Below are 13509 nucleotides of genomic sequence, written 5' to 3'. Positions count from 1 at the left end.
ACCGTGCCCAATCTTTCTTGCATTCTGAACCACATCTTTCATTAAACCTGAACTTCATTTCAATATCACTGTTTCACTCCATGATGGGACAATGAGAATCAATTCTCAAAATGCACACTGCTGTCCTTAGTGCCTTCTCTGCCAGTGCAGAAATCAGGGAAGTACGGATTGTCCTTCCCATTATTCTCTGTCCGATTAGTTAACTTCTGAAGAATACCATTAAGGTGGAATATATAATTATATAAGATTCATTAATTGAGCTCAAAATATTTGTTCATAATATTCTTGTTTTTAGATATCTTTTTATAGGACTTAGACATTCATCATTTTAAGCATACAAGTTTACTTGGTAGACTTTGAATTCATGTTGATCTCGACAATCTTCAAGTTGCTTGTTTGAACTTATTAACATATAAATCACAATCTGTGTTCTTAACAGGCTTATGAGAAACCATATTGCTTGAAATCTTAAAAAGAAGTCCCTGTGCCACTTACTTGTACATTTAACATGATTTTTAAAAATTTGAATGAGAACAGTAATGTTTGCAATCTGTTTTTCCTTTGTTTTCCTTATTCAGGTTTCATAGCCTTTTCTACAATGCCGGAGTTAGCAAAGAAGATTAAAGTCTTTTTTGGCTTGGCTCCTGTTGTAACAGTTAAATATTCTGTCAGTCCGCTTGTAAAACTTGGGCAACTTCCAGAGTTTTTGATCAGAGTAAGTTTTTTTTTAATTTCACAAAATATAGGGGAAAGGTGCAATTTGTTGTTGAGTTTAGGATACACCTTACAAGTTGTAGAAGACACTGAGACTTTCAGTGCCAGGGTACTGCAAAGGCAACAGGTATCACCTATCTGGAATAGGAGCAGTTGAGTAACACAGTGCCTGACTGTACAGTTCATTTTAAAGCTATCTACTAGAAATGGCCCCTACCTGACTTTTTTTTTTAACCTGAAAAGAATCACAAAGCTATTGAATCTGATTATTTTTGTAAGGTATTAGCAGGTGGGTGAATTTGCAGTTGGGAAATCTAGAAGTGCTGATTTCCCTCTTGTCATGCTGAGCTTAACAGTAGTTTGTTTCAAATCTTTTCAACAGGTTTCTAGCTGTAGCCAGTCAGATTGACTGTGAACAGGAAAACTTGTAGGGGAGCAGAGGAGAGAGAGAGAGAGATTGATCATGTGGTTGTGGGAGAGTTGGCCATCAGAAGGTAGTCAGTATTTGCTTTAGGGGTCTGGGAAGATGAGGAAGAGTGTGCACATTGGTGCCATGATCTGCCTAACCTAGGAATCCCATTCTTAGGTTTGTAGAAGTTAATTGTGTTGGCTGAAGGCTGGTCTCCCTAGTACACAAACATGCCTCTTGGCAGACATGAAGGGCTGTGCCCTTCAATTTGAGAAGTACAGCCTGCTGGTGTGAAATTAAAATTAAAAGTTTGAAATTAAAATGTTAAACTATAGGCATGTGGCCTCCCTTGAAACGTTTTATTGATTGACCTGGTTTCAAAGGTTTAAAACTGCTCCTTACAGTTCCTCTTCTCCCCAACTGGTCTTGCAGTTCTCCCTCCTCCCTGTATCTTTTATGCCCCCCTCCTCTGTCTTAAGTCTGTCTTTTGATCACCCCCACCTCTGTCTCTTGACTTCTCCGCCACATCAAATTCCGACTCCAAATCCAAGCTTTGTAGTCCCTTTCTTCCTCCTCACCTTCCCCATTTGCAGACTGAATTCACTCCCTGCTCATAGCCTCCCTGCGGTGCCCCACTCTCACCAGCCTTACTTCCCCACCCACACTCTCTTCTCCAGTGTCTCAGTGCTGCTTGTTCACAGCTGTCACTCTCCATTTCCACTGCTCCTCCAATCACAGGTGGCTTCCCATCCTACAAATTTGCTCTCGTATGGTTTGTTATGAGCCTATCAGCAGTAAGCTTGAGACAATCCGTATTGAAGGAGCAGCTGCTTGCAGATTCTAATTATTGTGGCTATGAGGGCAACGTTTCTCTGGTTTTCTTCATGATTTAATTTTCCAGATGATTCTCTGCTGCCATGTTTTTGGTCACTGCCATTCCCTGTACCAAAAAAAAATTCCTTATCCTCAACCACAACAGCCACTGTCCCTCAGCATCTCATGCTCAAAACCTTAAATCATTGTCCTCTCAATTAGCTAATGGGAGCAATGTATATTTTTGTTTACCAATCTGAGTCCATCATAATCTCCCACACCTTTATCAACTTCCCACAGTCCCCTTTGCACCAAAAAAGACAGCTGTGGCTTCTCCAACCTAATCTTGTAGCTAATATCTTTTGAACCATTGTGGTAGATTTGCTGTGCACTCTCTCATGTTCCCTTATGTTATTTCTAAAGTGTGATGATCAGAACTGTGTTCATTACTCCAACTGGGGATCTAAGCATAATTTCTCTGCTTTTGTCCTCTCAGTCTCTCTCTATGTAAGCCAAATCCCATTTGCTCTGTGATTTTCCATCAAAGATCTGTACAAATGAACCTCCAGGATTGTTTTAATGATGCTTTTAAGAAGACCTATCTTTCTTACTAATTTACTAAATGGTTGTTACTATATTTATAAACAGTCACTTTTATCCATTAATTATTGTAATACATTCATGCTCTGTATTTTTCAGGCTTTGTTTGGAAATAAGGAGTTCCTTCCACAAACTAAGGAAATAACGTGGCTTGCTACACATATATGTAATCAATTTTTGATTGAAGAGCTTTGTGGCAATATATTCTTCATAATAAGTGGATTCAATGAAAAGAATCTTAACAAGGTAAGAATCACAATTTTGAATGGTAAGAAGGTCCGAAGCAAAAGAGAAAAACAAACAGATATGCATATCAAAAAAGATTTCCACTGGTTTATCCAGTTGGGTTGTTTTTTGAATATAACACTGTTGCTTTCTGATGTTTTTTGTAATTACTGATTTGAAAGTCAGTATTCAGCTGCCATCTGAAATTGCTTAAGATCAAAATTTGCAGGAGTGGTAGCAGGAGGGTTCAAAACTCATTCAATCATGAAACATTTAAGTCAGCAGATGGTGCTATATTATCTGTTTACTATTACTGCACTCAAAGGTATCAAATGTCCCACATTAAGGTCTTTCTACAGTTATAATTTTTAAAAAAATAGTGTGTGGAGTACTTCCATAAAATACAGTTCCTTAATGTTTAAGGGAAGCATAGAACACAGGAGAAGAACTGAGGGGAAAATCTAGTTGTCAGGGCCTGAAGGAATATTATTGCCAAATATGTTATCTGTCAGTTGTATTGTTTAAATTTGCTTTAGAGGTTTGGTATTTGTTGAATTTGATCTCCTCTACATTGAACCTATTTACAAATGCAGCCTTGGTGACCTTGACATTCCTAGGGGTGATTAGTTTAAGATTGCCTATCACTTGCACTCTTGCTGCAGTTTTGTTTGTTTATGCTATAAAGCTTAATGCAAAGCCCTACTGCAGTACCTTCCCTTATGTGTGGTTTGCAGCTCTGGCCTAAATGTGCATTTTAAAAGCTTTCACAATATCCATGTCATGAATTTAATTGAATTTATTGTCACGTGTACTGAGACACTGTGAAAAGCTTTGTCTTGCGAGCAATACAGGCAGATCACAGAGTCAAGTACATAGATAGTAAATAATAGGTAAACAGCAACAAAAACAAAAACATGGGTACAGGCGACTGTTAAGAGTTTGAGAGTCCATTTAGTATTCTAACATTAGGGTCAAGACTGTTGCGAAATTGGCTGGTGTATGTGTGTTCAGGCTTCTGTACCTTCTCCCTTATGGTAGATGTTGTAGAAAAACATTACCAGAGTGGGATGGATCTTTAAGAATGCTGGCAGCCTTTCCTTGACCGTTGGCCTGGTAGATGGATTCTATACATGGGAGGTTGGCCTTAGTGATTGACCAGGCTGATTTCACTACTCTCTGTAACCGTCTCCGATCTTGAATGCTACAGTTGCCACACCAGGTAGTGATAGACCAGACTGAATGCTCTCGATGGAGCACCTAGAAAAGTTGGCATGGGTATTTGCTGTCATAAGCGGTGTTGGTGATATAGTATCACAGTACTGTATCATACCATCATATAGTATGGTAGAGCAAGATTCCATTAACTCATTAAGTCCTTAGTAGCTCTTTGTGTGGCAGTCCAGTCAGTCCCATGTGCCAGCTCAATCCTCTAGCACTCCAAATTTATTTCCATCAAATGTCAGTCCAGTTTCCTATTGAAATTCCTTTTGATTAGGTGCCTGCACTTCCACTCCCCTTCCGAACAGCAAGTCACAGGTTGTTGCCACTCTTACTTGCTATTTAAAAAGTTTCTAAACTTTTGGTTATTTGTTTTGTGTAGTAAATAAGCATTTAAAAACTCCTAATGAAGGGCTTATCCCCAAAACTTTGCCTCTTTTGCTCCTCGGATGCTGCCTGACCTGCTGGGCTTTCCAGCACCACATTTTTCAACTCTGATTCTCCAGCATCTGCAGTCCTCACTTCTTCCTTTAAAAAAGATTACTTGTCTGTCGATCAATAATTTTTTAATCCTATGCTTTGTATTGTGTTTCAGCGTATCACGAGTGAAGTAAAACTGGTTTGGTATATGCTGGATATTTAATCCCAAACTACCTGACCAAAAGTATGATTGTTCATCTGTGTTTCACTCAATTTCTATCCTGGCAACTTGACTCCAAAAAAGATCCAAACTGACCTGAGTTTGAAAATTGATAAATAATTTAAACAAATTTTAGCCAATATTTTGGGTTTTTGAACATTATCACTAAGATTGTCTCTTCACACCTTTTGTAACAAGGTCTGCTTCAGCTCAATAAATGCTGCAGTCCTCATCCATGGAGTTATTAATTGAAGGCTTGATTGCTCTGACACACTCCTGGCTGGCCTGCCATGTTCTATTTCCATAAACTTGAAGTTATACAAAATTTTGTCTTGATTTTCAGCAAATCTTATTCTTCTATCACCCCTATCTATGCTTGCTGATCTACATTAGTTCCTGTTAATTTAATGCCTCAATTTAAAATTCTCATCATTGATTTCAAACCCTTCCATGTGTTACAACATGGGTAAACCACGCCCCCCCCCCCCGCTTAATTTAAACCAGCAACCCAGAAAATATTTATCCCGTGCAGTAATTGTGAAATTCGATACACTAAGAACTATTTAAAGTAAAAATTAAAAGTAAAAATTTATTTATTAAAGTATAACAGAGAATAATTAACTAACAACCATTTACACCTCTTCCTCTAACCTATCTTTTACTTTCCCTTCTATAATATTAGTCCAATAAAACCCCTGATTAATATTTACCAAAAATTCAAATTTCAAAACCAGGCAGTTGTCGAATCTTCCCTTTCAATCTTCCTCTGTAGAGTTTCTTAGGGATTTCTGATTCACAGATCATTTTAGATAAGTACCTTTAAGAGAGCTGTGTTTCAGGCAGTTTGTACATGCTGGTGGCTTGGCAGTTCTCCTCTCAACTGTTCAATTTCTCCCAGTCCTATATCCCAAAGCATCGGATTGTATCATTAACTTTAATATTGTCAATATGCTAAATTCCAACTTGATTCGAGTTTGGTATTTTTGGGGTATACTTTAAACTGATTGGCCAAATTTGAATTTGTTTTTTGTATCTACGCAACCAAATGTTACAATGTAACTTCTCCACTGTATGTGCCTCTGTAAGTCCTTCACTCTTGTAAAGGTACAGTACAATTCTACACCTTCATAATGTATCACCTCACCACACTCTACAACTGTAATCACTTGCATTGAGATATTGCATATATGTGATTCTAATCCCTAGAATATCCCCAGAGAATCCCCACCAATTCTCTCCATTGGTGTCCTTGCCTTCAGATGTTTGAGGCTGTATGTCCTGAAATTACCTCCCTAAATCTCTCCAAAGATCTTTACCTTACTTTTCTTCTTTTAAGATGCCCCTTAAGTCTTCCATTTTGATTTCATATCTTGTTCCATAATGCACCCTGGAATATTTCATCATATTAAAAGGTGTTATATAAACAAGTTGTTTTTGTTATTATAACTTGAAATAGAAACATTTTGTGTGTTTTGTAGTCATGTTGAACATTAATGGATTAATTTTAAATATTTCAAATAATTTTACAGAGCAGAATACCAGTCTATTCAGCACATTGTCCTGCTGGAACCTCCGTACAAAACATTATTCACTGGAGTCAGGTAGAGCCTCTATGGGTCATCAACACTTTTATTTAATACACTTACCACTATATTGGAGATACAAAGTGGAGATTTTCTGTAAAAGCATGCGGTAATGGTGTATGACAGTTAATGTGGCAAGTATTTAAGGACACGTTTCATATTTGTGCACTTCTAACTAATTGAGTTGAAATTAATCTTTTGATTTGCCATTGTTTTTCAGGCTGTGAAAGGAGGACGTTTTCAGGCTTTTGACTGGGGTTCTACTTCAAAAGATATGGCGCATTATAATCAGGTATTATATAGGAAACCACTAAGAAAAGTTTGTGTTTAAATGTGCTTCATCTTGCACATCCTTCAAATTAATTCTGGTTACTGTTATTCTGAATGAAAATTCAGTAAAGCTATTGAGAGATAAAACAATTCTATTGCAGTTTAGATTAGATTAGATTAGATTCCCTACAGTGTGAAAACAGGCCCTTCGGCCCAACTAGTACACACCGACCTTCCGAAGAGTAACCCACCCAGACCCACTTCCCTCTGACTAATGCACCTAACACTATGGGCAGTTTAGCATAGCCAATTCACCTGATCTGCACATCTTTGGAATGTGGGAGGAAACCCACAAAGACACTGGGAGAAAGTGCAAACTCCACACAGACAGTCACCCAAGGCTGAAATTGAACCTGGGACCCTGGTGCTGTGAGGCAGCAGTGCTAACCACTGAGCCACAGTGCTGCCCCTAGTTTAGTTTTATTTTCTGTGGTGAATATGTTGATAAATGTGAAACAACTATACCGGGAGGATAATTAAAAACTTGTCATTGTTATGGAAAAAGAAATTCCCTTTTGTTAAATAGGTTTGTTTTGATTTCTACTGTTTTACAAGAGCTGGATAAGATGTTCTGTGGGGAAAGAAAATAATATCAGGTTATTAATTTGCACTGTGTACTTTGTGCTAAAGCATTGGGAAGGAGTAAATACTTTTAAGCATTTATAGCACAGTAGAATGTTTGACTCAGCAAATAATCTTCACGAGCAGAAAGCTACTTCTAACGCTTTGTGAAGTAAATACTTAAAAGTATTTACTTCACAAAGCGTTAGAAGTAGCTTTCTGATCGTGAAGATTATTTGCTGAGTCAAACATTCTACTGTGCTATAAATATTTAAGCCTCTGATAGACTTTGATATCATACTTTGAATTATGTCTAATTTTCTCTTCCTGAATTCTTCAATTATGTTACTCTTCCCAATCTTCTTTACGCTCCATGACTTTAATGTTCTTTTTTGTATTCCATGTTTTTGATGTCATCTTAGTGAAGACCAGTAATTCTTTTGTTAGCTGAGTTCTGAGGCTGCCTTTGCTACTGCAGAAATTGCCTGTGGAAAAAGTGTTTTTGTTTCTTGTAGAAATCTTGCCTTTTCATCAGCTTTCCACTTGATGAACTCTTGCTCTCTCCATTCTGGTCAAGAAGTAAAATTCCTTGTCACCTGCTCCACAGCTGAAACTCCTCCAACAATGCACAAAAACTACTCTCTTCCACCTTCCTGACCACACCTAAACTTTCACTCTGGGGTTACTCCAAATCCAAGGCGTTAAAGTGGAGTCACTGTCGACTTACCTGAAGAGCATTAACATGTATCTAAACACATTTGAATTTAATCTCTATTGAGATTGACAAGAGATGTGGATTTAAAAGTATTGACTCTGCCCACTGGCTGATGCCACTTGCTCGGTTTACTTCACTTCATACCTGAGATTTTTTGGATGGGTAGCCTGTTTTCAGTTTCAACGCAAGAATATTCTTGGGATAAACTGGACATGCTGTTCCCCCAGAAATGTAGATTAAGAACTAACTGCAGTAATAAACAAGTATCTAAGCTTAATGCAGAAATTAATTTTCTTTTCATTTTTTTGCTCAGACAAAGCCACCTTTATACTACTTGAAATCAATGCCTGTCCCTACTGCTCTCTGGTCTGGAGGAAACGATTGGCTAGCTGATCCCCAAGATGTGAACTATATATTGAAACATCTGCCCAATGTTGTTTACCACAAGCAAATCCCTGATTGGGAGCACTTGGATTTCATCTGGGGTCTGGACGCTCCGCAGCGCATGTACTACGACATGATTAGTCTCATGAGAAAGTATCAGTGAGTAGGAGACGAGCTGCAATAATCTATTTTTAAAACTGGAGTTAATGGACACTTCTCTTATGAGTTGCTTTTCTTTTTATCCTTCCCTTTATTGCTGCATTATATGGATCATAGATGGTCTTAAAAGATTCTTAATAAGAGATAATACATTTAGAATTATTAAAGTTTTAATAGTTTGTTGCCCAGATTGTGCCTGAGTTCTGTCTTTAAGAAGTGTCTAATCTCATACCCTGAAACTCCGAATCCACAGCCATATTGCTGTGGCCAAATAGCAAGCTGAGGCCTGATTCTTCTTTATGAGGAGGATGAAAAATGTGGAGTGGGCCTGGTCAAAATAAAATTAATGGAGACTTTGGAACTCATGTCCATCTCCTCCTCCTAATTATTGGACTTTTGAGATCAGAGAATTCATGTTTTACAAAATTTCTTTGACTTGATCATTGTCTAAATTGCCGGGGGTGCTGCACATGAAAGCCTGCTAGCTATCCTATGCATTTGGATCAAGCCATATTTCTTCCAGTTTTATTGCTGTTCCCTATAATGCTTGTTTGAACCAGTGATTTTTTTTACTGGTGTTCATTTATGGTATTTGGGAGCAACAATGCAAGATGGTACGAGTTCCTTGAAAAGGCCCTAATGTTAGCAGCATTTAGGGCACATAGCTCCTTTTCAAATGTAGAATTGAAAGAATATTTTCTGCTGTTCACACATCAAATTTTCAGGTATATTTTGCTACATGGAACAACTATGAGAACTTGGTATTATTTTGATTGTGAAGTTGCTCGTTAAATCTGGTTGGGGGGAAAATAAAGTTGATTTCTGAACATTAAGTTCCAAATCTGTTTACTATAAATTAAAAGCCACTTGCCTGAGACAATCTGCACCTCTTAATTCAAAGTCACTTGACATAGGAACTATTAATTTTCCAAAAAAAAGTTTGAATTATTGGGAGTAGATTGTAGCATCATTCAGTCAATGCTGCTGACCAAATACTTGTTCTGCATCAGCCTCTGATATGAAAATATGAATTGTACAATATTGAGACGCCCTGTGATTATGGAAATTACTAAATCATGTAAACCAGCATTCTCAGGAAATTAAATTGTTTGAAGTCATTTGGTGATTCAGGGTAAATTTTGAATGTATTTTAATAACACCACTTGAATTCATATCTCAGGATCAATTTTTCACGTGTGGCCAATTAGAATAATCAGATCAACATTTTAATGAAAATTAGCCTGACATTTCAGAAAAGATCTGATTAGTTGAGGTGCTAGTAATTCTATAAACAAATTAATTTTAGTTAAAAATGCTGTACAATCATATGTTTGTACACTGACCTGATAGATCACTGGCTTCCAGAAAAAGACTCAGACTTTCAGCTGATATTACATATTAAAGATTGACAACTTGGTTTTTAATACATGTGCATTTGCAGTAGCCTGAATTCTGGCATTGATAGGAAAATTAAAATGGAACACACTGAACTAGCTCATGTCAGTAAACCAGTTCATAATGGGTAACTTCACATAAAAGTTTAATAAAATAGCAGTAATGATCAAGGCATTGATACTGTAATAAAGGTGAATAAAGCTGGTTTGGAGAGCAAGTCTTGTGTTTGAGTGATGCAAGTGCTTTTTTTTTGAAAATACATGTCTCAAAGCATAATAGAACACTGCTGATTTAAACAACAAACAATTAAACTTGTATGCATATCATTTTGATAACCTTTAATACCATGTCACAGTTTTGTCTTGCTCTTCCGGATGGAGCAACATCAATAAAGTGAATGAAATTCCGACAAATCAATACTTGATTTTTAGTCATTTCAACTTTCACCATATTTTTGTATATATTTATTGAAGAAAACATTTTCACTTTTTTCCAAAAATACAAACCAAAAAAAGTACAGAATAATTAATATACTATTGTTATATTACAGTAACATCAACAATAAACTGCCTACAATTATTTAAACCAAATTAGCACAAATTCAAATAAAATAAAATAACATAGTCTTGTAGATAGTAATTTAATTTAAATTACATTCGTTGCACCTCCATCGAGGCTCCTGCCGATGGGAGCAACCGTGATTATACCTGCATTAACCTGATTCCTCCTCTCTTTCCCCCCCCCCCCCCCCCCAAACAAACCCCAGATTACTGGATTGCCATATACGACCTTCGTGACTATATAAGGCCCTAATCAATACCGCTGACAGATCCATGTCCATAATATCTAGAAAGGGCTGCCATGTCCTATAAAATTGCTCTCTTTCAATGTTCACCATACTTGTCAGGTAATCCTGAGGGACATGCTCCATCACAAGTCTACGCCACCCTGCAAGACCTAGAGGCTTGTCTGCGAGGCCTCCACATCAAGCCATATTGACTTCAAGTCATTATGCACCCATTTGCCTACACATGACAACCGGGTGCATAGCTGGTATCTCGTCAAATCTGGGAGGTTCCCCCCACCCAATATTCTGTAGAAGTTGCAACTAGGTAAATTTAATTAAAGGGCACCTACAGCACCAAATAAATGATCCAAGCCATCCTACAAACCTCTGCAGCACCTGTTTGGGTAATAACAACAGGACCATCCTCCTAGGATAAAACAACTAAGAAAGAACACCCATTTTAATCAAGGTTATACAGCCTAACCATGATATGGGTAGTCCCTTCCATTACTGCAGGTCCTGCTTTATCCTCTCAAACAGCTGCACAAAGTTAGCTCCATACAGTGGCCGGAAGCAAGGGATAATACAAATTCCCAGATACAAAAAACGTTTCTGTGACCATCTAAAAGGAAACTCCATTCCTATCTCCAGTTTCTGTACCTCCACCAATGCCACAGCATAGGCATGACTTCCGATTTTGAGAGATTTATCTTGTATCCCAAATAGCTACCTAATTAATTTTTTGTATTAGTGGGGGTATGGACTTTTTGGGTTTGCCAAAAACAAAAGGACATTGTCCGCATAGAGAGTGATTTTGTATTCCCGAACTCCCACCTTTGGTGCCATTATTTCAGGGTCTTTTCGGATAGCCTCTGCTAGTGGTTCAAATACCAAGGTAAACAGTAGCGGCGATAGGGGACGTCCCTGTTGGCTGCACCTCCCCACACCAAAATTGCCCCATTTAACTCCATTTATGATAACTGCCACCTTGAGGTCTTTACATGACACTGCTATCCACCTGCAAAAGCCACCACCCTGAACAAAACGATCCAGAACAGCAAAGAAATATGATCATTACACCTGATCAAAAGCCTTTTCTGCAGCCAGAGAGACCACCAAACCTGGAATCGTTCTCGGTTACACATTTGCACCATATTCAAAACACGCCTGATATTATTGGAGGAGCTGTGGCTGTTGATAAAACCAGTCTGTTCCTCTTTTATAATAACGGGCAGCACCTTTGGTAGAATTTTAAAATCCACATTCAACAGTGAGATGGGTCTATATGATGTACAGTCCTCGGGTTCTTCCCCTTTCTTTAAGATAAGGGAGATATTAGCCTCCCTAAGAGAGTGCGGAAGACAGTCCTGGCTATATGAATTACTATATATCCCCAGCAGTGGTTCAGTTAACATGTGTATGAACTCCTTGTGAAATTCGCTCGGGAATCCATCTGGACCAGGTGCCTTACCAGCTTGGAGTTGCCTTACTGCCTGCTGCATCTCCTGTACTGTCAGAGGTGCTTTTAAAAGGGAGGCCTGATTGGCATTTATACTGGGGAGGTCCAAGTTTTCAAAGAAGTATTCCATTCTCGCACCTCCATCCCATCAGGCCTCTGACCAATATAACTCTGCAAGGAACTCTTGGAATTTGGCATTGATCTTACTCAGTTCATGAGTGACATTACCAGTTCTCTCCCTGGTAGACACAATGAACTATGGAGCACTTTTCTTCTTAAGCAGGTATCTACCTGGCTTATCCCCATTTCAACCAGCCTTTGCAAAGGAGACCCCACTGTTCATCTCTTGTGTGAGCACTTGAGTCCAGAGCAGCCCACAGAACTGTGACCTATTGCAGTTTGACTACAGATGGTCTGGTATAATATGGCAATTTGGCTACCTTCAGCCAGGCTTCGAGTATCCGTTGCTGCTCTCCTCTCTGCCTCCTTGTTGCAGAGTATGAAATAATCATACCCCTTAAGAACGCTTTGGTGGTTTCCCAGAGCACTGACGGATTGCTGGCCATACCCTGATTGATGTCCCAACAAATCCTGAGCTCCCTTGTGAAATACTGTACAAAGTTGTCATCCTTCAACAGAAACAGATCCATGTGCCAGTGCTGTGTGCCTACTCCACTACCTTTGGTCTTAACATACAAATATACTGCCGCATGGTCCAAAATACTTCCGCTCCCAATTCTGTAGGTGAACACCAAGTCCAAATAAACTGACAGAACAAAGAGCTCCTCACACAAGTCCACTAAGTGCCTAGACTGCCGAGGTGTACTTGACAACCCACTTGGCATCCTGTCAACCCCAGAGTCCATGAGACAATTAAAGCTCCCTCCTAAAATCATATGGCACACTCCAAGAGCCATTAATTTAGAGAATGCATCAACTATAAGTTTGAGTGTGCGCCAGGGAACAGTAAGTGTTCAGGATGCCATGCTCTTCTCAGTGTATCAGCACCTTGAGAATGATGAACCATCCATGCTCATCCTTGATTTGATCTGTCACCTAAAATGGGAAGTTCTTTCATACCAGTATGGCCACTCCTCTGCTTTTGGAGTTAAAGGAGGAAAAGAATACCCTATTGTATTCCCCCTGCTATAACTTCAGATGCTATCTATCAGTCAAATGTGTCTCTTGCACATCGTCAAGCCTTTCTTTCCTAAGATTTGATAGCACCTTTTCCTTTTAATAGGGGAATGGCTCCCCTTTATATTCCAGGTGCACCACCTGAACAGATCACTAGCCATGACCGCACACTACTGCCTGCAGTCCCCGAGAGGAAGAAGCCCATTCAGTGTGCTACGAGTGGAGAAAAAACAGACTATTCCTAAAGACTATTCCCACCAACTTCCACCATATTTAATATCAAAACATAGAAATAAGGCTCAAATACTGAAGACAGTCCACATTTATTTAGAAGCTAAAACAAATTGCTGGAAAAAAACTCAGCAGGTCTGGCAGCATCT

The 13509-nt window shown here is 38.7% G+C and overlaps 1 protein-coding gene across 2 annotated transcripts in view; it reads left to right on the top strand.

Annotated features, from left to right (window-relative positions):
- Nucleotides 1-9963, top strand: part of lipf (lipase, gastric) — a 44489-nt gene extending 34526 nt beyond the window's left edge. For both annotated transcript variants that reach the window (XM_072557829.1, XM_072557830.1), the window contains 5 exons: nucleotides 579-715; nucleotides 2636-2782; nucleotides 6149-6220; nucleotides 6423-6494; nucleotides 8122-9963. In XM_072557829.1, the coding sequence (XP_072413930.1) occupies nucleotides 579-715; nucleotides 2636-2782; nucleotides 6149-6220; nucleotides 6423-6494; nucleotides 8122-8355 (662 nt within the window). In that variant the 3' untranslated portion in view covers nucleotides 8356-9963. The remainder of the gene's footprint in view (nucleotides 1-578; nucleotides 716-2635; nucleotides 2783-6148; nucleotides 6221-6422; nucleotides 6495-8121) is intronic.
- Nucleotides 9964-13509: the final 3546 nt, after the last annotated feature.

This window comes from Chiloscyllium punctatum, chromosome 38, assembly GCF_047496795.1.
Source record: "Chiloscyllium punctatum isolate Juve2018m chromosome 38, sChiPun1.3, whole genome shotgun sequence".
Taxonomy (NCBI): domain Eukaryota; kingdom Metazoa; phylum Chordata; class Chondrichthyes; order Orectolobiformes; family Hemiscylliidae; genus Chiloscyllium; species Chiloscyllium punctatum.
Note: the sequence above shows the minus strand (reverse complement) of the source record. Positions and strands in the feature narration are given on the sequence as shown.